Source organism: Neopelma chrysocephalum, unplaced genomic scaffold (assembly GCF_003984885.1).
Source record: "Neopelma chrysocephalum unplaced genomic scaffold, ASM398488v2 Primary Assembly neopelma1_97, whole genome shotgun sequence".
Taxonomy (NCBI): Eukaryota; Metazoa; Chordata; class Aves; order Passeriformes; family Pipridae; genus Neopelma; species Neopelma chrysocephalum.
In genome coordinates this window covers 4920743-4944171 of record NW_020897760.1, presented here as the reverse complement: position 1 = coordinate 4944171, position 23429 = coordinate 4920743, and the positions used below count along the sequence as shown (strand labels likewise).

The 23429-nt window shown below is 42.0% G+C and overlaps 1 protein-coding gene across 7 annotated transcripts in view; it reads right to left on the bottom strand.

Moving 5' to 3' along the window:
* The window catches only part of LRRC8D (leucine rich repeat containing 8 VRAC subunit D), a 64348-nt gene that overhangs the window by 29024 nt on the left and 11895 nt on the right, over positions 1 to 23429 (bottom strand). For 2 of the 7 annotated variants that reach the window (XM_027694214.1, XM_027694213.1), the window contains exons 1-2: positions 23136 to 23245; positions 11680 to 11819 (exon numbers count right to left, since the gene is read on the bottom strand). Coding sequence is in view for 1 of the 7 variants with exons in the window: in XM_027694212.1 (XP_027550013.1) it covers positions 5733 to 5751 (19 nt within the window). In the remaining 6 variants the exon portion in view is untranslated. Of the gene's footprint in view, positions 1 to 2400; positions 2546 to 5732; positions 5754 to 11679; positions 11820 to 23135; positions 23246 to 23429 lie in introns of those variants that run through there. The other 5 variants (XM_027694215.1, XM_027694212.1, XM_027694218.1 and 2 more) reach the window with 5 other exon arrangements.

The window sequence follows — 23429 nt, the reverse complement described above, 5'->3', positions numbered from 1 at the left end:
TACTGGAGTAAAACAAGCACTCAAGGAGGTCTAATTTTATAAATAAAATTGCATACCCTTCCCTGCAGCCAAAATCTCATCATCTCCACATTTTCCATTTTCAGTCCTTTTGACACAAATTAAATTTAAAAAAGGCCTTCTCCTTTCATATTTCGTGCCCAGGCAAATTGTGGGTTTATTACAAAGGTCAAACAATCTCGTTTTACAAAACGAACCGGAGTTTACTGCTATCCTTTCAAAGCCTAAAAACCCTACTCACAGCAACTCTTGCACCACACAATAAATGTTATACAGAATTCATAAAGCAGTGCAACTAAATCTTAACTTTTTACTACAGTAAATTAAAGTTCACAGTTAAAGGAGGCCAAAGTGTATCACTTTGGTGGAAAATTTGGACAAATCTTCAGACTCAAGCCTTGAAGAGTGCAAGGGCCAGCAGCTGCAGCATCCTGCATATCTTACAAAATGCAACGTCACAAACACCAACACCAGAAGGTTGTAGCGACATCTCAGTGCCAACTATCTGGCAGCCTTCTCCATTCTAGAGAAGCCTGATCAGAGACTATAGCCGAGCCATAGTTCAGGATTTAATGATTAAGGGCATGACCATTGCACTGAAAATGTGAAGCGTTTCAGGTTTAAATTATGAATGATAGTGACAGCTCAAGTTAAAATTATTACACGTTTTCATTCACCTTTCAGGCTTATAAATAAATAAAACTGAAAGTAAAGTTGGAGAGTGGCTTTTTGTACACTGTCAGCAAACAATTGCCTTGATGCATGTTCATCAGGCACTAAACAGTCGAGATTCAGTACCAAAAATGCCCAGGACTGCACATAGCTGCTTTTAATTAACAAAAAGACAAACCCAGTTTATTACCTCTTCTAGGATCAGAATGGCAAGATCTACCTTGTCTCAAAGATCTGCCCCAGTCAGGAGCACTCAGCCAGTATCAGTTTACACCTTAAAGGATTTCAAAGCGCTGCTGAAGCTTCTGTGCCTTTCATGAATTGGTTTTGATTGACCCTGCATCTCTGACCTACTGCTGTTGAAATACCCCTCAAACAGAGAATATTTATGCTAATTTAAACAGATTCAAAGGGCCCATTTGGAGTCATCCCTTCAGGGTCACACTGCAGTCTGCAGCATTCTTCACTTTTACCACTTTACCTTTATCCCAGCATAAAGGCAGAAAAGCACCGAGGACCTACGGCTTCCCATTCGCACCCAGCTCAAACGCAAACATGCAGAAATACAAGTCCTTGACTGACAAACGCCTATTGAAGAAAAGCAAACAAACCTTTATGCAAGAGCACAGAAACACTGAAAATCAGGAATGGCATTACCCAGGAAGCACCTAGTATACCAGTGCACCTCAAAAAGGTTATGAAGCAAGTATAACCCTAAGACATCAAAATAATGGGAACATTTGGCTCCTTCAAAGTGCTGTAACCTCATCAAAACACTCGAACCTAATCTGACATTTATATCTCTATAAACAATCTGTAAGCAAAAGCAAAGAAAAAACAACATTTGCAGTTCATGGAAAGACATCAAAACAAACATGTCCATAGTACTCAAATGGTAAACTACATGTGGGAATCTGATGATCTTTTGAATGGCTGAAAGCTAGGACAGAGGAGAGGGCATCTTGTTTTTCAATTAATTATTAATCAATCTTTTCAGCCATCAAATCCCTGCAATGACTCATCCACTTGCTTTACCAAAGTCTAAATTGTTATGGAAAGACTGAAATTCCACTGGAACATTACCCTCCTGAGTGCAATACTTAACCCTGCATATGAAAAAGGATTTTAGTAGATTCATTCCTCTCTCCCACAAAAAGATCAAATTTTCATTAAACCTGGAAAGAAAGATCACAAACACACACACAAGAAAAGAAGAGAGAAAAGGCAAAACAGTATGTAGAATTTTACATTGAGAGGAACAGGAGAAGTTAAAGTCCCTCTCAGTTATTCATTACAAAGCCAGTATTCTTCCAGTGACAGTATATGCTGTAAGCAATAAGAGAATTCACATCACCAGAAATCCTCAATAATCATGTCATTAAACAATATAATTCTTTTACGCTCATTCTTACTGTCGACAAAAGAATTTAGTTTTATAGAATCATGGCTTGATAGGAGTTATCTTTCAAGCTTACAAAATTATGAATTTGATCCTACATCCCACATCCATGAAAACCTCCTTTCAAAGTTTAAAAGCTCTACTAAATAAACTAAGCTGCAAGACTGAGCTCAGTTGGTGATACCTATGTACAGAGCTTGCTCTTTTCCTGTGCTAAAATTATATCAGAACATTGCAACGCATTTGCATACCTCCCACACGGAACTTTTTGCCAGCAGTAACAAGACGACATCAAGACTTAGAAAACGTACCAGACAGAGATAGAACGAGAGGATGGAGTTTCCTGCAGGAACACCCAGGCTGAAGTCCAGCAGCTCACAGGGAAGGTGCTGCCTTTCTACCAGCCCAATGCCTTCGTATCATGCTCTCACTTACCAGTGTCAAATGTGAAACTCCACCCAGGAAACAAAAAGCTTCCTACTGTTTCTCTCCTCTACACAGCCTCCTGGCTACTATCAGAAAAACTGGTATCACTCCACCCTTTTTCCATAAGAATGGAACATTTTTCCCCTTAACATGTTCAGCCTTGGAGCTACCACAGAATAGGAGGAGGAGGAAAAAGAAGCCTCTGCTTGGTCATCTCCCCTAGTCTCTCTTGTATGGTTTTTCTGGAAGTATTTCCAGTGGCAGTCCACAGTGCTGCTGTTGATTTTAACCATGCAGAAGTAACATGAAATTCACATGACTATTGTCAGTTTTCCAGCCACACAAGTTTTGCAAAAACATCAATTAAAACAATCTGATCTTCCAGCTTTTACCTAGCAAAGCTATTAAAAAAAAAATCACAGAGGTAAGCCGACCTTTTGGACACATTGGTGCACCATTATTTCCAGAACAGTTTTTCATTACAAAATGAAAATGTTGACAGCATTGAAGATTTCTGGCACCTTACTTCCTCATAAGATGCCAGTATAAAAAAAAGATTTAAAAAATTTCATTGAGCCAAGTAAAAGGAAGTAATAGAAAATTACTATCAATCACAGGAAAATACCTGATGCGCCATGAATAAAGTGTTACTAAGGTGTGAGAAAGAATTTGAGAGATTTTAGAAGTCAATAATAGAATCCAATGTTATCCACAAGGTGTGCTACACACTAGAAATTTCAATGCTCAAATTGTATGGAGCCATGGTCTTCCCTTTGACTCTTTCCAGTGGCCCATTTTTACCAGTCCCACCCTACCAGGACATCCCAAGAGCAAAGTTCAGTTAAAATGCAAGTAGAACAAGATAATCTGAAACTCAGGAAAGTCTTAAATATTGTGCAGGAAAATTTGAAAACGAGCCCATACAAGTGAGACAGTGTAACAATAACTAACAGAGTAAATACAATAACCCCAAAATCATTAATACATGTTTATTAATTAACATATTAGCTGCAGGGAAAGTGCCTTTGTAACATAATTTGATGAAGACCCAACTGGAAATAAATGAAACAACCAAAAATTATTTTTGTTAGTATTAAATTAGGCCGAGTACACCCCACATACATGGGGATAGGCTACTACTCTAGGAAGCAGGCTTTTAGACACCAGCACACTTAAGATCTAAATTACCATGGACTATGAAATGGAAAAATGCAGAACCACATGAAAGGAAGGCAAACCCTGCTTACAAAATAGCAGTGAGTCAGCTCCTGAGGACTGGTCTATGACTGCTTTGAAAACAAGACGCACACTCCTTATGTGCCCTCCGGTTGTACTGAATGAAAACAAGCCCATCCCCTAAATATTCTGTTAGTATGGTAGATGACATTGCAGAAAAGGTGTCAAGAAACATCAGTAACACCATTTAACCCACTGGAACTTCAAAAAACATTTTCAACCAGTGCTGATCCACACAGCCTTTTAACCCTATGCACACCTATTCACGTTTAGTTCATTTAATAAGCACGAAACACTCATATCCCTGGCCTCAGATCAATCCATAACAGCTTATCTTGGGGACACCTCCAATTCTATAAGGTCCTTGAGATATTTTCTTACAGAAACTTTTTCTAAAATGCCATGACCCTTTAGCCTGTCTAGTTCCATCATCTGTAATCAGACTATCTAGAAAGCCAAGAATAAACTTCAAGGCTTTGTGACAAGCTGTGAAACTATTACTCTTAATAAGCCATTTAATATCATATGGAACAATAAGTACTATGACTACTCCAGGCTTTTATTTGGAGAACACAACTATATTTGCTTTCACTCAAAAATCAAAGATAAATTGTGGGCTTTCATAACTCACTTCTCTTAGCAAGTGCCCTTGGCTAAGAGAGGCTTCTCTCTCCTCGACCACCTAATAGCTCCTTTTGTTGTTATTGTTTAGGGACTATCTGGGGGCTTCCTGGTTGTCTGCCCTTTTTTGCTGTTTACAGATGTTATTGGTGACTGGGGCTTTTCAAGGTATATTGATTACTTCTGAGGGGAAGAAAATATGTACAGTCAAAGAATTAATGCAGCACACACATGCACAGAAAAAAAAAAGTCCAGTAACTCAGCTCTATCAATATTACTTTGTTGACAAGTATTAAGGTGCTGACCACTGAATATCATACCAGCACACTCTGAATGGAAGCACCCTGTCCAACTCCTCTGAAAGAACAGAAACCTTGAAACCAGCTCATTTCAGGGAAAGGATTAAAGGTTGTTTTTTCAGGTGTCCTTCTTGCACACTGAATCCCTCTGCCAGACATTGCAGTTTATCATTGCTAAACACTTACACTGCAGAACTACCTAGAGGCCTCAAGTAGGTCAGGGCCTCAGCATGCAAAGTACAGAATTGATGCATAATACTTGACAGCCCTTGCCTCATCATATTTTTCTATTTCAAGTGTTTATCTTCCCACAGCTATTTGAACAACCCACACAAGCAAAAGAAACTCAATGACACTGCAAAAAAAAAAATCACCCAAGTTCCACCACCAATGTATGTAAGTGCTATCCAACAGAAAAGGAAAACAGATGTAGCTCTGCCCCTCATTAGAGTATTACACATAAGGATCTAGCTAAATGTCAAAGCAAAGCAGGTTTGGGGCTTTTTAGGTTGGCATAGCTCCAACTATTCTAACAAAGACAGAAGTGGATATTGAAATAAAATTTGGTAAATATTTATGGATGAGAGCTCCAATTCTCCTTTTCCCATCCTCTATATCCTAGACATACTCTTTTAGTGAAAGAAAGAGTTTCCCAGTTGTTGCCTTCAGATTGAACCCTGATTGAGACAGAGCAGGGGTGCAAAACCAAATGCAAAGAAAATTTACATAAGCTGCAGGAAGTGGTACTACAGCAGGGTTTGCATACCTTGAATTAGCTCCATTAAAGATGAAAAAATATGCAATAAATCTGAAATGAAGCTTAACCAGATAATGGAGTTCTTGGCAACCTGATTATTTTAACAAGTTAACAGCCAGTTACCACAGATTGTTTCAGTCTAAACACACATACCAGGACAGCACAATCCAGAGGAGTAGGCCAATATACTCCTATAAGATTAGTTGTGCTTTATGCTCCATGCTCTCCCTTCTCATACCTTCCCTGCTTCATCACTGCCCACCTCTGTCTTCCCAAATATTCACCCAGATCCTGCAGAGCTTACCTCCAGCTTCCCATCCCATTCCCTCAGCTGAAAGGGAAAAACTGGTATTGCTGTGGACTTGACTGCAAGTCACCACCAACCAGCTGCTGCCCAGGGACTAGGGAGCACAGAGACTTGGGGAAAAAACAGCCATTACTCATCAACCAAAAGGTGGTGTCTTGACAGAGGATTGCCTAGTTCTATCACAGCCCATTGCTTCTTGCATCTAAAGAAAAACCCATCTAACACCCTTATTTCAACAGCCCTCTCCATCTCATCCATGCCACAGGAATGCCTGCTGCTCCCAACCTTTGGCAGCACTACCAGCATCCCAGCCCAGCACCAAGGGAGGCAGCAAAGTCACCACAACATACAACCTGCCAGAAAAGCAAAGCATGTGGGGCTGCCACATCCAACTGCAAACTGGACAGCTGGACCCCAGAGTACAACTCTGGTGCCAACAGCAATCTGGTGGGGGGGGGTGGCAGTTGAGCTTTGCCTCTAAAGCCTCAAACCAGATGCTTCCTCCATAGGAAAAAGTGAAACAAAAAACCCCCAAACCTGGATAGTGCTCTCCTTAACTACCGCAGAACTTCAAAACAGCACATGATGGGGTAGGAGGGAAGGGGCTGCACGGGGTTTTCCTTTTTTACAAAATTTCTTCTTATGGAATTTTATTCCCCCCACTGTTTCAAACATCAGTAATGTTAAGAATCACTAAATTCCTTATATAATTACTTGAACTGCCCATAAAAATTATTTTGCAGTCTGCCTGAAAAAACATTTTATTTCAAAAGGTAGCAGAATCAGTTTATAAGCAGAAAAAAAAAAATCACTTTTTTTTCCCAGCTCCTGCAGAACATAAGAGTTAATGGAATGGGAAAGAGACTTATGCCTTATTGATTAAAACAATTCTAATTATGCACAGAAGATCATTCCATGTTTCCAATAATACACTGGTCAAAACCTGCTTCGTGAAATGCAAAGTCAGATAAGCAAAAAGTTTGGAGTTCATTGCTCAACATTGCTGCAACAAATGCCAGAATTTTATATATCCAATCACTGGAGGCGATGGAATGTTATAACTGCAAGCATATTCTAGGACGTGAAATAATAAATAAAACTAGAGAAATGTATTATTTATATAAATTTAAATTTTTTCTACAAGTGGCCTATGAAAAGCTGTGGACAGAGTAACACAATATTACAGCTAAACCACAGCATCACTAAAATAATTGAGCAACAAAGAACAGTTTGTACATTTTTTTCCCTTGCAAATCTCTCTCCCCCCATCACTACTGTCTGAGGTGCCAGGCAAAAATGTCACCAATATCTTACAGTATGTCCATTTTACCATCAGGTGCAAATACAGCACTACTAGACAACTTGTTAGGTGTTGGAAAGGCCAACTTTTCCCCAGCCCAATCTCTTTTGTGGTTTCTCGGTTGTTGGAAGTGTTTCACCTCTCTCTGAAAACAAATCAGGTACACAGAAGGACAGACAGACCTTACTCTTTGATGCTGAACCTCACTATGCTGATTTAGGGCTCTAGCGTTCATAGTCAGCCTCCAAGAGAGCATGCACTCTGTGATGGTGCTCCCTTATCCAAGAGAACATCACCCACCAAAGACAATGGATGAAGCTTGAGGGAGACACGTGATGAGAATCTCTTCCCATCTATCCAAAAGACACCTCCTGAGATTCCAGTCAATAACTGAAAGCAGGCAGATATTTCAAAACAACATCATACTGTGTCAAAACACACGGCTAAGATTACCGCTGCCTACTGAACTTGATACACATCCAGTAGGAAACAGGTCTATACACATGAAAACAGGCAACAAGGCATTACTCCACTGAAGGTTTAAAGAGAGCACTGCTGCATTTTGACCCTGCTCAGATTTTTCTCTGCAATAGCAAGTTCGCCGACAAACACCCGCGAGCGCCGTCTCCTTCCTCCCCCGCGCTGGTGTCACCGCCCGCGGCCAGGCGGGGTTCAGGCTCGCAGAAGGACAAGCTGGCTGGAAGCAGTTCAGCTCACTGACACATGGCTGTGGGGACTGTCTTTTGCTATCAGTAATGGACAACTCTCCTGTCTAGGCAAAGAAATATGAGAGCAAAAACACTGAAAAGGACATCAAAGTAGGGCTATTTTCCAGCTATTTTCCAGTTTCTGTAACTAAGGATAACATTGAAAATTCTACTGGGAGGACAGGAAGAAAGAAAAGATAACCTGACATGAAAATTGTAACACTGGAGCAAGATACACAAAAGTTCTTTTCATTGCAAAGAAGCAGTCAAAATGACATCTATATCTACACCTAAGGAAAACGTTGCTTTTGCCTTGAGGTGGCCTTGGCAATACACTGTTGCAAGCAAAAAGCAGTTTATCATTTTTGGAGGAAAATCAAATCAATTTAATTTATTTGTCAGTTAATAAACTTCTAATTTCTGCTTCTGGTTTTGAAGACATACAGAGGGGAAACAGCCCTTGCCCTCCACTCCCCTCACCATACCTGCTCCTGGAAGTGGGGCAACAGGGACAGCACTTGGTGCTTCCTCTGCTGGTCACAGCCTCTGCAGAGTCTTCTGGCTCCCTTATGGCACACAGCAGACATTGTGTTGGTTGGGGAGATGGATGGAGCCTGTGAGGGGCAGCCCTGCCCTCCCTCCCTCAGCCCTTGCGAGCACTGTGCCAACCACGGCCGACAGCAGCATCAGCACAAGTCGATACATGAGCAGGCAGAGCTGCAGGGAGCCCCTAAACATGGCAGGAGCATGCTCCAGTATTGGATTAGAAGTTATCTGTGTGTAAACACCCAGGAAAGTTTACCCTTTGAACACATCTGGAACCTTCACACCCCAGCCCAGGAGCTGGGGGACACAAAACCACACAGTTCTTCAGGATATTCACCTTTCATCTGCACTTTGGTAGCCATTGTCAAAAACTGATTTTCATAAGTGAGCTACACCAGGTCTCACCCTGTGCCACAAGCTCACGCAGCTTAAACACACAAAATACAAAGGATCATCAGCACAAGCTACATCTGGCACTCACTCCATGAACAGATCAGAGCAAGCTGACAGGTTACCTCCTAATATTGAGTTTGGTAACAATATATTTTTGTAATTAACTCATGAAGAGCTGATGCATAGCAATTAAATCCATCAGATTTCCCTACCTCTTATATTGCATGGAGGAATTACATGCCAGAATGCCATTAAGGCAGGACACAAAATAACTAAGCAAATCCACCCTTCCTTGGGTCCCTTCATTCCTGCTTCCAGAAGAAGGGTCGGCACTGCTGCTTATTATGTGCATATAGTAAACAAAGAGCTTATACAGACAAGTTGTTCTTAAAACAAATCAAAAGCACATCAAGTGAAATGTGATCTAAAATAAGTCAGCAATGTTTTAGGATATCACTATTTCCCCTGCCACTTCAGGATGCTGCAGCTGCAGAAATTCCTCTAAAAAAATTCAAAAAAGCTTAAAGCTTATGCTCCCACAAAAAGAGGTTTTCAGACACAAATATACACACACACTCCATCACAGTAACCAGACCAGAACAGTAGCACAGGAAAGCCCCTAGCCACACTTTAACATTTTGTTCATTTAACTGTATCAGCCAATATTTTTTTCTTGCTTCCCAACTATGCCAGCAAAAAACCCTACTGCAGAAGCCCTTCTAGTGGCTGCAAAATTTTTCTGCCTGCATAAGGTTCTTTTACAGGACCTGGTTTAAGCAGCACCAGCAAAAAAATTCCTCTTGTACCTATAGAAGCACCTCTGGAGGAAGTGGTGAGACCAGGTAATGAAAGCATGCAGGTGGGAAGTGTGAAAGCAAAGGAGAGCATTGCATCAATCAAGCTTACATCTACAGAAGAAGGGAGGAAGCAGTAACTGCCATCACACCACGTTAGTGCCAGCAGAAACTAAACTGCAAAGTCACAACACTTCTACAAGAAGTAACAGCAAAAAAACACTGCAGCAGGTCAGACTGACCAACTTTACTTTGACAGAGGTGACATTTTGTTTTCTATTTGGATTTTTGTCTCATGTTTTGTATAATGTATAATCTTGAGAAACAAACGTTACCTGAAAACATAACTGTAAGCCATTCCATTTATGTCAAGTAGATACTAATCCTATTCCCCCCAAGAGATAAAGTGTCAGTTATGTTAACTGTTTCACTACTGATTAGATGCTTAGCACCATTTCTTTGCTAAAACCTACCTCAACTCCAAACCATCTGTAAAAGCCTCTTATAAGCAAAACCATCCATGTATTCCCCATCCAGTGAACAACTTTTCCACTCTTCCTAATGAGCATCCTTATAACACAGACTCATCCTGACTACAAGTACTCAATACTAAGAATAGAGAAGTGGGGGCTAGAAAACAACAAAAAAATTTAAGACAGATTCAGTACACTTCTAAAGATTTGCTTGTCTGTGTTTCCACTCAAATATAAATCTTTTTTGTACTCCCTCCCTTTGTTTTTTTAAACCCCAGATCTGCTGCAGGTTATCCAGCCTGCCACATCACATCAACACAGAAACCAGTAAGGCCTGGCTGCAGAATTTAGGTCAGCTTGTCTGTGGAGTACGTAAGGTCTTGCAACAGCCATCAATTTCCTAGTAATGCTTCAATAATCCCTCTTCATCCTGCTATGCAGCTATTTCACTAGTAGCTGCTAGCTTTCCTCTAACTCCCCAACAAAGACTCTCCACAGGAGGGATGTTTGCAGGCGAATGAGCCACTATCTCTTCCTTGGGAAGCAGGAAGCTGGTTGTTGAATCAAATAAATGCTGGTTCTTATTTCCCAAGACAAAAAAAAAGTGAAGTATTCCCAATGCCTGCTAGAAAAAGACTCCCTTTTTTTAACCACACAAAGAAAGATATAGTCAGATAGAGATGGAAATTACCTCTAGAACATTAGGAATAATTTTCTTAACAGATTATTCAAACAAATCCTCACTGCTTCCACTTGGGCCAGTAAATAAAAAAATAACAAAAATGTGACTAATAAATTCAGACAGTCTAAGCACAGATGCTGGTATTTCTGGAGAGAAAGTATCACTCAAGGTAAAGAAACACTAACTCTTCAAAGAATTCTTCCCTCTAAAAGTGAATTGCATGCCACTGCCAATCCAAGTCCACATAAGCAGTAGCCCGGTTCTTAAGGGATCTCTAAAGGTACATAAAATTATGCAAAATATCTTCAGAACATGGTCCTCAGAGCAGAAGTTCCATATAAACTGGAAGATAAAGTTACATAAGAAAAAAACACAAAACCAAATCAAATACAATAAATCAAAACCTTTAACTTCTCTGTCTTCATACAAGATGAGCCAAACTAAATCTTCGTAAAGTATGACAATATGAAAGATGTGAATGCAAGAATAAATACCAATTTCCATGGACAGTTATGGAAATCTCAACAAATAAAAACATTGTTAGCAAGCTGACAGTCAGTTTTGTCTAAAACCCATCAGTCTGATATCTCTCTGTGCTCCATGGTTTCCACATAACATTGTGCTCCTCAAAAGCTGGCGTTTAAGTCTCCCTACTAGAAGAAAGAATAAAGCTGAGGAAAAAAACTCTTCCCCTTCAATTGCTCTTCAACATTCAAACTTTTTTTTAAGAGCATTCCTAGTCCATTCTTTCCAAATCAAATGAAGCCTAAAAACAGGTATTTGCAAACACGTACTGAGGTGTACTGCACATTAGATGTGTAAATCAAATACCCCAGAAAACATTTCTTTATGTTTACCTCAGATCTGTTACAGAACTTGGACGTATAATATGCACCCATGCTAGGCCCACAGATGATGTGGCTGTCCTTACTGGGCCACTATTGCAGCACACACGTTAGCAAGACCTTTAAGGAACTATTTTTATAACTAATGATCATCCATAACTTCAGCTTGGCATCAGACAACTTTTGCCATTACTAGCTCAGTACCTGATCAGGCTGTGCTTCTCTACCTTCCTCCTCTGGCTTCAGCTGGGCTGAGTGCTGGCTCCTGAAGGCTCCAGTGACAGGAATACCAAGCCAGGCTCTGAAGGTCACTCTCTCATTTTTACAAGTGCCACAGATTCTTCCTGTATAAAAACAAACTGCTGTTAGTAAAACTGGCCAAATAAACTGTTCATGGTAGCAGGGTGTCAGAAGAATGCCACTCTGCAACACAGAAGCAGAATGTTAGTCATACTTCTGCTGACAGCACTTCATCTCTGGGGAAGACTTAACACATCCTTATTTTAATAACTTCAGAACTACTCTAAATGAGTTGTCCTGTTCTTGAAGAGCATAGATCCCAAACCAGCAATTTGTCATTTCCCACATATTTTCTTAAACATATTGGCTTATCCTAACTTAACCAAGAACACTGCTATTTCTATCTCATCGCTTCCCTACACCACCACAAAAGCCAGACCCAAACCCAATGATGTGGTAGCTGCACCCTGCGTGTGCTACACAGAACCACTTTGATCACACTTGAACTGCTGCATTACAGCAGCACGCCAGGCAAGCAGACCATCTTGAGTCAATGAGCTGCTCGGAAAAACCTCAGGAAAACACCTCTATCCTCCAGGATGAACAAAACAGAAAAGGAATGGAATTCTGCCCCTCGCTCTTCATCCCAAAACTTCCACCAGCCAAGACCAAGCATGGCTGCCTCCACCTCCAGACATCAGAGGCTCCAGAGCTCTGCAGAGCCCGCAGATAGAAAGCAACAACTCAGCAAAACGAACAGCCAGCCTCCAGTAGGTAATTCATGAATATTTATTTTAGTTTGTTGCTTATTAAGTACACCTTGTTATAAATCAAGTATTTTGCAGTAATTGCCTCCAATCAACAAACACAGGGAAAGCTGCTATGTAAACCAAATCGGCTCCATATCCAAAACAAGTCCCCTAGCAACAGGCAGGATGCTACAGGACTCTTGGTGCACAGCCGGCTGCCTTGCTGCCCTTCTCGTGTCTCTCCTGCCCTGGCTGCACCCCAAGACCTTCCGAGCACCGCCGATCACAGCACGCTGTGCCAGGGTGCAAACACAAGCACAGCAGGCGCTCACTGCAAGGCTAGCAAGCCCCAGGTAGACGGTACAGGTACAGGGGCAGCCCCCAGTGTGGAGGATGCTCCACAGCCAAGGCTCAAAGGCAGGGACAACCAGCTGCATCCCCTGCTTCAGCCACCAGCCCCCAGCCCAGCAGCAGCCGCAGCAGAGCGCGGGTCTGCGCCCAGCACCAAGTGCAGTGCACTCACCCACCCGAGCTGCTCCCTATCCACTGCAGCAAATAACAAAAACCAACCTCCTCCACACACACCTCACACTTAAATTTTTTCTGAAGCTTTTTCAGGGCTGGCACCCACTGGCACTCAGAAGCACACAGGAACAAACCCTGTGTCAGGCTTTCCACTGAGAGCATTTTAAAGGTCAGCAGGAACCTGCTGTTCCAGGTTTCTTCTTAGCAGTGGAGACCCAGGATGGCGAAGACACTGTCAAATCCTCAAATAAAATATGTCTCTTATAGAATTTTCTTCTTCAAAAGGGTCGGGGTGGCCAAGTGGTCTCAGGAGAAGTAAATCCCTTTATGCGGCATTCATGACCAAAACTGGAGTTTTCAGAGACCGTTGGTTTTTAAATACTTGGAGGAAAAAAGTTCTGACTAGATAATTTCCAGTCTTTTGCAAGTCGGCTTCAGAACAGACCTCTGGATGTTACTTGAGGTCTAACAGAAAATGCTCTAATAGCCACAGGGCCATTCATCTTCCCTGTTCCTATAGCTTTTTTTTTTCACAAGGTTAGAGACCTACCTAGTAAGGGCCTAAACAAAGCTCACCACACCTTCTAGTCCCTCCTCAGCAGCCACCCCAAAGGCAACAAACAGTTTCTGAAAACAAATTAAAGGCATTCCCACTTCCAAAGTAGGAGAGCTGTGTTTTTGGCAATGTATCAGCATTAAGAAAAGGTGTCAGGAGAGGCTAAACAGCACCACCATCACACTTGGTAAGGCATGGACGAACAGGAGAGCTTGTCTTCAAGGAGTCACAATCTGAAAGACTGCTGAGGTCCATCACCACCACCCTCCCCTTCCCAGAGTAGGCTGAGCACATGGGTTGAATCACACCTGGTGGAGATGGAGGGAAATAAATGACAAAACACTTATAAAATTTTGGTCTAAAACAAAACAAAACAAGAACCAAACCACAAACCAGCCTAAAGCAGAAATTCTTACATAAATCATAGCCAAGAGGGAGTCTTTCCCGCAATTCTTGCCACAAAAATTCTCACGGATTTTGTTCCCAATCCCATTTGACATAGTCTCACTTTATGCTACTTCTTTCACCTCCCTCTCCCATTTTTGAAGTGACAACCTCAATTTATTAAAACAAACCAATATCTTTCTTACAGGAACATCTGCTCTGATACAAGAATACACACAAACACACACTGGTCTAGTCAGTATGTGGAACAGTGGGTATGAAGGAGATAAAAGAGAAGTGACACATGTGCTCCTTATTTAAACCTAGTACCCTTTGGCACTCATTCCCTTCAATACTTTTCTTTCAGGGCCCTACAGTATAGGGAAAGACTATTATATCCCATTCACACTGGGGTGTTGGCATCAACCAGTGCCAGTTTTATCTGAATCACAGCCAGGCACTTGGCACTTCAGGCATAACACGTGCAACCTCCAAATGCCACGTCCTATATACTGTAGCCTACATGAGGCTGCCTTCATTTGCACAGTCACTTGATCAAACATCTTTTCCACTAAAGAAAACAATACTTCTGATGCATTTAACAGGGATTGCATTTAACAGAGAAACAATCATTGCTAACAGAGTGAAAAAAACAAACCATGCACTCAGAGCAAATTATTATGAATTCTGTAAAGAAAGGAGAAGAAGGGAAATCACAGCATTTTGGAGAAGCAGAGATTTGGGGGGAAAAAAAACCAAAAACAATCTCAGCTAATTAAATAAGTGAAGCAGTTCCAGTCATTAGAGGTTTAATTTCAGCACAACTGAGTAATTATCAGTTCTACATGTATCTCCAAATACCTAGACAACAGCAGACATTTGACAATCACTTCAGTTAAAACACCATCTTCCTCCTTTGCTGTTGCATAAGAAAAACAACAAACCATCACACAGGAAAAGTGTCATGCGATCATGAGAGAAGAAAAACCCCAGCACAGAAACCTACTGTAGAAGTACTGTCAAAAGTAACCTAACCAGATAAATGTCAGATTTTGTTGCTACCTCTGAGTGAAGTTTTGCAGTCAGCTGAAGCTGATGTGTGGCCACCCTGGTATTTAACATTCCCACTCTCTCCCCTGGTGTGTGCCTTCAAGAGGTGTCTTGCCCAAAGCTGAACTTCCCCTTCAACAGTGAACTTCAACAGTAGCACAAGCTCAAATTTGCTCCAGCTGGCCTTGAAACTACAGTCCCTTTGGAAAGCACCTTAGGCATTGCTCCTACTCCACAGGAGCCTACAGGATCTGCTGAGTTCATTGCCCACTCTAGGGCCTCACTGCAGCTTTTCACATGACACCCAACACCTCCTTTATTTCAGGAGCTCCCTGTAATTCTTTCCTTCTCTTTGTAGCCACCTCCTCTTCAGGGGCTGTGTGCAAACTTCTCCCTGCTTCCTCTCTTCTGCTGCAGAAGGCAGGAATATAACCAAGACATCAAGAAATCAAACCCTGCTGGTCAAGGAAGCAAAACTTTTACAAGTAACTTGGTGTTTGACCCACAGGCAATAAGAGAGGGGGCTGCTGCTGGTAGCTCTGGTATTACATTCTTTAGCAGATAGCAAGCCAGATCTGAGATCTTACAAGTTCAGACAGCAGGCAGGTAAATAATCAGACACTGAAGAGGTCTTAACACAGATGAGGTGACAGAAATCAGCAGCTATCAGAGTGTAGAAGGCCGTCATCCTCTCTTCATTCACAAAAGAGCAGAGAAGGAGCACTCTGCTCCTTGCACTGACCAGCTGCACACCGGTTGTGCCCAGGCTGCTCTGGGCCACTGTGCACACGGACAGACCACAATTTTACAATACAAATCAGGCACCGGAAGTCAAAACCAGGCTTGTACCAATTCAACCCATAAGCTTTAGGTACCCATCACATTTGCTGTAATGAACACAGGGGTCTGCGTTATTTTGCAACAGGCTTTCAAACTGAATGCAAACTGGGAGAACTTGGCCATTCCACTCTGAGCATGAAAGCGGCGCTTCTAGGATGAGACACTCTCAGTCAAACAAACAGAGTTCATACACATTCCACATGCAGAATAGTATATAGAACCTCATGCTTTATGATTTTTATATTTTCTCACACTTACCTCAACAATTTTATTATCTCCTTTTCTTTGCCACACTGTTACTATTTTCTTTTGTATTTTTGCATGCCTCTCATATTTTTATTTTCAGGCTTTACTATCTTTGTTCTCCTGTAACTCTGGCCCCAGTGGTTTCTTTCTTTAAAATCTGGTTGGGTTAAACTGATCAATGACAATAAAGACACTCCTAAATTCACCTTTAAATCTAGGTACATCCTAAATCAACTTACATTAAAAATAAACATAGTGTAAACACAGATTTTAAACACTGGAAATAGAATCTTGTCCAAACCAGTGCATTTTTCATCTTCCTGATTTATCATTTATACTATTTTGTCTCTCACTGAGGCCACCCTTTTTCCAAGAGCCACTTTTCCTCTATTATTCTTCTCTTAGACACTTTCTTACCTACTTTCCATTGGAACACCAGCACTGATTAAACTCACATTTTCTGCAGCACCAACAAACATTTATGTATCCACATTCCTCTACTTCCTTTTTTGCAAAGCCTACAGATTTGTTGTCAGAAGGATAGGAAAGGAGAGAAGCAGAACTATCAAGCCAGTCTTCCCTTGCCAATGAGGTAAAACTGTGAAGAAATTTATTATGGGTTATAAAATGGCAAACATTACTTTAAAAACTCAAGTGCAAAGTTTCATTTCCCTTTTGTTAGTTCCTCTTCTAAGCGAGGTACATTAGGCTTTATTTCTTAATTTAATTAGTCAGAAAGCAAGTACATAAAAGTTTCTGGATGGCAGCCATTGAGAGGAACCCTGTATGTAGACTTCTCAGTTTGTATTTTTAAACACCAGTCAGATTAACCGTGAAGTCTGGTTCCTCCGAGCATCTTTGATGAAGGCAATTGCTAATGCATGTGGAAAGTGTGTAACCATAGTGGTGCTTGGAAACAAAGCAAGCTACTGCACTACCTCTAACACTTCTCACTCAAGTTTCAATGCAAACACTGTCAGACCAAAGTAATTCCTACCCTCCGTTTCCATGATCTGTACACAAACTACCATTTACAAATATTCAATATGGACTTCTTTTTTAATTATTCACTGACATTTGCATTGGTTTAGTGAACAAATTTATACTGAACAATCCAAATGACATCAGCTTAACAATGTGTTCCTCTGTGCAGGACTGCAAAGGCAACAAAATGTCTATTACATAACACTTCTGTATAAAATATTAATATTAGCAGAGGAAGCTTTTGAACTGAAAGGTTATTTTAAATGATTAACAAATCAGTGTTGTATAAGCTTGATTATTTAATCAGTGTATTTGAGACAAACAACAAACCATACATTTTATTGACAAAATATGACAAAATCAACTTTTTATGTGCACATATCAAAATATATCCATCTCTAGCACACACAGCTTCAGCAAGCCTGTACTAGAGTAATTGCAGGCATCAGTGTTTTTTATACAACTTGTCACACCAGCTGAAAGGGTGTAAGTTTCCTTTCCTTCCTATCCTGCAACAGCTGAAGAACAAATATTCAGACTCATATTCATATACACATACACACTTGTCTTCTTAGAGCTATAATTCCAGGTTGGAAAAATCACAACAGCAAGAGTAAAGTGCTTCAAACAAAGTCCACACAAAAAAACCCATTGTTTTTAAAAATCATGTTGGTATCTGTGGCATTGACCAGACCTGAAAACACTAGAGGTGTGGCAGCCCTGGCTTCTGTAGAACTCGAGGGCAATCAGGAACACCTTTTATAGAGAAACTTATCTCAGTGCTGACTTGTAAAGAATGAAGTTCAAGGGAGGAAAAAAAGACAACCCTACATCTTGGCTGAGGTTTTGTAGCCATCAGGTTACATGCAGACAGGTAGGAGCCTGTCTCGCTGCTTTATCACAAGGGCTACAAAGAGCCTTCATGTTTGGCTTTTTCCTTTCTCTGTGTATCTTTACATAATGAATCCAGGGACAGGGTTCACCTAGAGTATCACTGGTCTCCAGTAGATGGTCTCATTGTATTTATAAGCTCCACGTGAGTGTCACAGGTGAGACATCTAATAAAGCAACGGACAGCCTCATCCACAGTCTAATCATCTAGGGGAAATCATCAGGAGATGTGACTTAGACAGAAAAATCCTGAGCAAGTGAACAGAGAGATTTTAAAACTCTAGTTAGGGAATTGTGCAATTTTGTTTTTTCAAATTTATATGCACAGCAAACAGTTTGAAGAGAGATTTGATTGGAAAAAGGTAACAACAGCATCTGATGATCTGTTATGCCCACCCCTTGGGTCTGAGAAATCTTCCATTGCAACCTTCTGGTCTTCAAAGGAGACCTTCATAAGACAGAACAACTGAGATGACTAACTTTTGACAAAAAGACCATATACAGAGAGGGTACTTTATTTTTAACACTAACAAGAAGCAAGGCAGATCACAAGAACCAGATAATTTCTTCTTCTATTGATCACACAATACAAAATGGAAGACCATGATGAATAAAGGCAAATACTATCCTCGCCCACTACTGACTGCCACAATGCTTTCAGCTGGGTTATTTTTTTCTGCTTCTTAATCCGAGTTACCTTTAACTAAAAAAGACTCTCTGAAAAGAAAAAATCTGAGCAACAACTATCTTTACCTCTAAGGGTGGCTGTATTTTACACCATGATTGCTTCTCAAGTCTTGAATATCACAACTACTTCAATCTCAGGACAAATTACTTCAGAGGAAAGAGCTCAAAGGGGAAGGAGGAAAATTAGTTTTGAGGCTACATGAACAATGTGTTTTTCTATCCTGATTTATACTTGAAGAGGAGGAAGAAGAAAAACGAAGGTGTTTCTTCTTAAATGGTTCCAACAAATGACTCCTTGGTGCAGCTATACTTTCTTCCCATGCTACTGCTTTCTTCCAAGTGTTGGGCAAAAGTGGCATTTTGCTGGCTTGATTCCAAGAAAACAAACTTTCTCCTTCCAAAGATATCTCCCTGAACACTCTGGCAGCTGCTACATGAATGTCTTTTAGCTTCTCTTCCTATCCATCTCCTGAAGGGGGACAGGAACCTGTTCTTGCAAGACTGGAAGAATACAACTGAAAGGAACATAGAAATAAGTGAAAAGAGCTTCAATTCTTTTAATTAAATAAATTTGCGGTGTGAGAAAGATTGAAGCAGTGTCAGTTCAAATTAACGATGTGGAAATTAGTACTACTGATGGTATTAGTGAGTGCCAACTTGACTTGTGACGCACTTTTCTTTTTAACATGCCAAACCCAAGATGATTCTCAAGAAGTTAAACACTAGAAATACTGGCTTTGTTATGTCCTAAATTTGTTTGGAATCTCTGAGGGGAAAAATCATTTGGCAAGCAATCAGTACATATTCTTTATTATACAGTTCAAAGAAAATTGCATTCAATTCGCTCAGACCAAAAGATCTTGAGCCAAACTCATCCCCAATGCAAGCAAGTCAAACTTTTAAAAAATATAGCTCATAGCGTTCTCAAGGTGAGAGGCACAGAATAACTTTAAAATACTAATTACAATCTCTTCTACAAAATACAATGCTGGTACCTGCTAGAAAACTGTATTTCACAAACAACCTTCTTCATATCTCAGCCCTGTGTAGGCCCACAGCAACTCAACATTATGGCCAACAATAAACACTTTCAAGATCAAGCAACTTTCCTGCAACCCTAGAGAGCCTTACGCATGTGGGTGTACCCATGAAACTATACATATGTGGAAAATAATTCATGGACATAAGTCTCTGTATGGTGAAGTTCACAGACTTTTCACTGCTCGTTATTAAAAAAAAAAAAGTTTAAAATGTCAGTTATGCAAACGCACAGACAAGTCTTTATCTAAATGTAAGGTTTCTGTGGAAAAATATTTCCATGTTTCTTAAGTCATCAATAGCTTTTTATTTTTATGTTGGCTAGGATATAATCTTCCCACCACCAAGAGACATAAATTAATAAATAAAACAGAAAGAAAAAAAAGAAAACAAAAGGAGAACTGTGCAGCCTCATTTCAATGCTTCTTTACACTTTATGTTATTATATGTAACATTTGAGTATAACATAAATACTGTTAATTGTGTTTTATGAATATTTAGGGATCTACAGCAACTTTATGAATTAATTGGAAGATAAAGACTGCTTTTTTGAAAGGAAATGAAAAACCTTCAGAGTTCATTATTTTGTAAAATACTAACTCTGGAACTCCCTTTTTTTTTTTTTCACTCAGTTGAGAAACTTGTTTACTGAGTTCTATCATGTTCCTCCATTTGTGACTCAAGCTACTTCTCAGCAAAACAGCCGTGAACAGCTACACACTGATAAAATGCTTTAAGCCTCAGAACACGAATTCATCCTCAGTGATCACAGTATCCATGTACCTGTATCAAAATCCTTCTGCAGCTCTTAGAGGTGCAAAGGGAGACCCTGGGCTGACGTGCTGAGTCAGCACTCTGCCGGTAAGGCATCCCAAGCCAACTCACAAGTACACCACAAAAGCAGGACCTGACACAGCAGCTGGTGCTATAAGAAAACATATCGGGGGAAAGAAACTCAGGCAGTCGTACAGGGCCTGATTCAAAAGCCACTTACTCCCACTGGCTTTAGCAGACTTTGAATGGGACCTCAATACACAGAAGGAAAGGGAAGACCTAGAGAATTTAAAAGAACCAACTTCAATGTAGGAAATTTCAATACAGTCACTTCTGATAAACTGCACCAAGCCACAACACACACAGCTGCAAGCGCTTCCTCCCTATCCAAGCATGCAGTCATGAAAAGTGTCCATACATAGGAGGCACAGTTGTCATACCCCTGTAGCACCACTTACATATTGCTACACAAGAGAAGGTGGCTTGTCTGAGGCAACAGGCACACAGGGCTAAGAAAAAACTGGATTACAGGAATGATATTTCATGTGTACAGCCACGCGTCAGTGCAATGTACACTAGTTAATCTTTCCACGGCAAGCACCCGAGTGCTTTCACTCTCTTTGCATTGTTATTACACAGGTTGGGTCCTATTAATAATTACCTTCTTGTGACGGCAGCATGCAGACTTTCTCCATTGCTGGTACTGCTGCTTTAGAATTCTTTCTCCAAGTCTGAACACACTGGACAGATTACTGTCCCTTCAAGGATGTCAGGACTGGGATGGATATCTATTGTGCATACCTGGATCTTACAAAACAAATGACAGCTTAATGCTGCTCCCCTCCTCACATTATCTCACCTAGCCATTGTAAATTTTGAATCTTTGTATCAAAGTAATCACAATTGCAAATAACAGCATCTATTTATTATTCCCTGCTATTACGTGCAAGACACAGCAAACATAACAGACAAGTGTTTTTTCACACTAGGTAAGATACAGGTTTACTATAATAAGTATGAGTATACTATAAATGCAATGCTTGCCTAGAGACACAGGAGAAAATTGTGTATAGTAAAGAAAATATAGCCATGGTAGCATATTCCTGGATCAGGACCTCATAAATCAGTTTCAACTAACAATAAAAGGCTTATAGGGCATTTGTAAGGCACAAAGAATGAATAGGATCCTGGCCTCTGAGTAAGACTTGGTGAATTAATTTAAGATGACAATCAAGAGCAAATAACACAACACTAACCTTCTATAATACCAATCTTTACCCTAAGTTTGAAGAAAGGGGGTTTCCTTTGCCTGCAGGAAGAGGAGAGGGAAAAAAACCCACTACCACCAATAAAAACAACAAACAAAACAAAACAGAAATAAAAAAAGGAAGAAAATAAACCAACACAGAGAAAGGTACTTAGCTACACCATCTGGGATGAGAGTGCTTTTTTGATAGCTCAGAGCTGTGGGTTTAAAATCTCAGCATTGTTTCTGCAAATTAAGCCCTCTCTCACGAACAAGGGGGCACAACCATTCCCCACCTTCGGTTTTAGAGGCAGAAAAGATGATCCTTTCCTATCATGGCTGACAGACATAATGCTGAAAAAAACCAATACACTTCTCTAGTTTTGGGGTTTTTGTAAAGCTGTAACTGACTTATGAGTAGCAGGTACCCCAAAGTGCTCTCTGCACCAGCAGCTAAGTCAAGTAAACATCACTTTCAGCACCACCATTACAGGAAGTACTGCTAAGACTTATTCCACCAAACAACAGGCTGGTTACCACTACCGTCCTCCATTTTCAAGTCTGAGTAACCTACCTCATGGCTCTTACACACTGGGAGCGTCCAGATGAGAAACTGCCACGGGCTGCTGGCGTACAGTACGCGTAGAGCCTGCATCCCCCCCAGTGACCGCAGACCAGCTTCCCTAAAGGATGCTGGGCAAGTCACAAGCCTTCTGCGCCTGAATTCGTATCTGTTTAAGAGCACCGGCAGCACTTGTAACGGGGACGGGGGAGAAATGGAGGCTGCAAGACAGGAGCTGTTGTGCCAGGCTCAGGCATCCTAAAGGAGCAGGAGTCGGTATTGCCACGTACTGGGGAGCAGGGGGAAGGGAGGAGACGCGCCTCGACGAAACAGAGATGGCTATCTGACAAGGGCTGGTTTTGTCCTGAAGATGTGCTTTATTGACTGGCTTGGGCCGTTTAATCTGCGTGTGCTGCAACACCAAGCACAGCTGACCCCACACAAAAGCCGCACAGCTGGCGGCCCCCACCCGGGTCGGATCCCACCCCAACGGCCTCGAAAGGGGCTCGCTGTTCCAGCCGCATTCCCCAGCAGCACGCTGTACTCCCAGACCCGCAGCCGGGCCGGCCCCGCTGTCGCCACTCGCCCCCCGCACATGCGGGCACGTCCTGCGTGGATGCGCATCCCGCGGGAAGCGCCGCGACGAGCCGCAGCCGCCCCTCGGCGTCCCACCGGCAGCTGCGCCCCTGAGCCACACCGGCGCTGGCAGCAACACCAGCGAACCAGCCCAGGCCGGTCTGCACGCAGGGAAAAAAAAAAAAAAAAAAAGAAAAAAGGGAAAGAGAAGCGTGACGGAAAGCGCGGGGAGGGAGCGGTGCAGGTGCCGATGCCGCCCCCTCCCCGCGGCCCCTCCGCCGCCTGCCCGCCCGCCCCCCGCGCCCGCCTCACCTCAGGGACGGCTCCGCGGGCTGCGGACCCCGAGAGCCGCCCGGCCGAGCCGAGCCGTGCGCACGGCGGGCGCGCAGACCTTCTCCGCGCGGTCACTGCCGCGGCGCTGCCATGCGGGCGGCGGCGGGCGGGCAGAGCAGGGGGCGGCGGGGCGGGCTGGGCTCCGAGCAGCTCCTAGCAGCGCCCTGCAACGCGCACCCGCATGGCTGGGCGAGCGGACAGCACCGGCTGCCGGCGGCGGCGGGGCCGGGCGGGCGGGCGGCGGCCAATGGCTCCCGCGGCGCCGCGCATGTG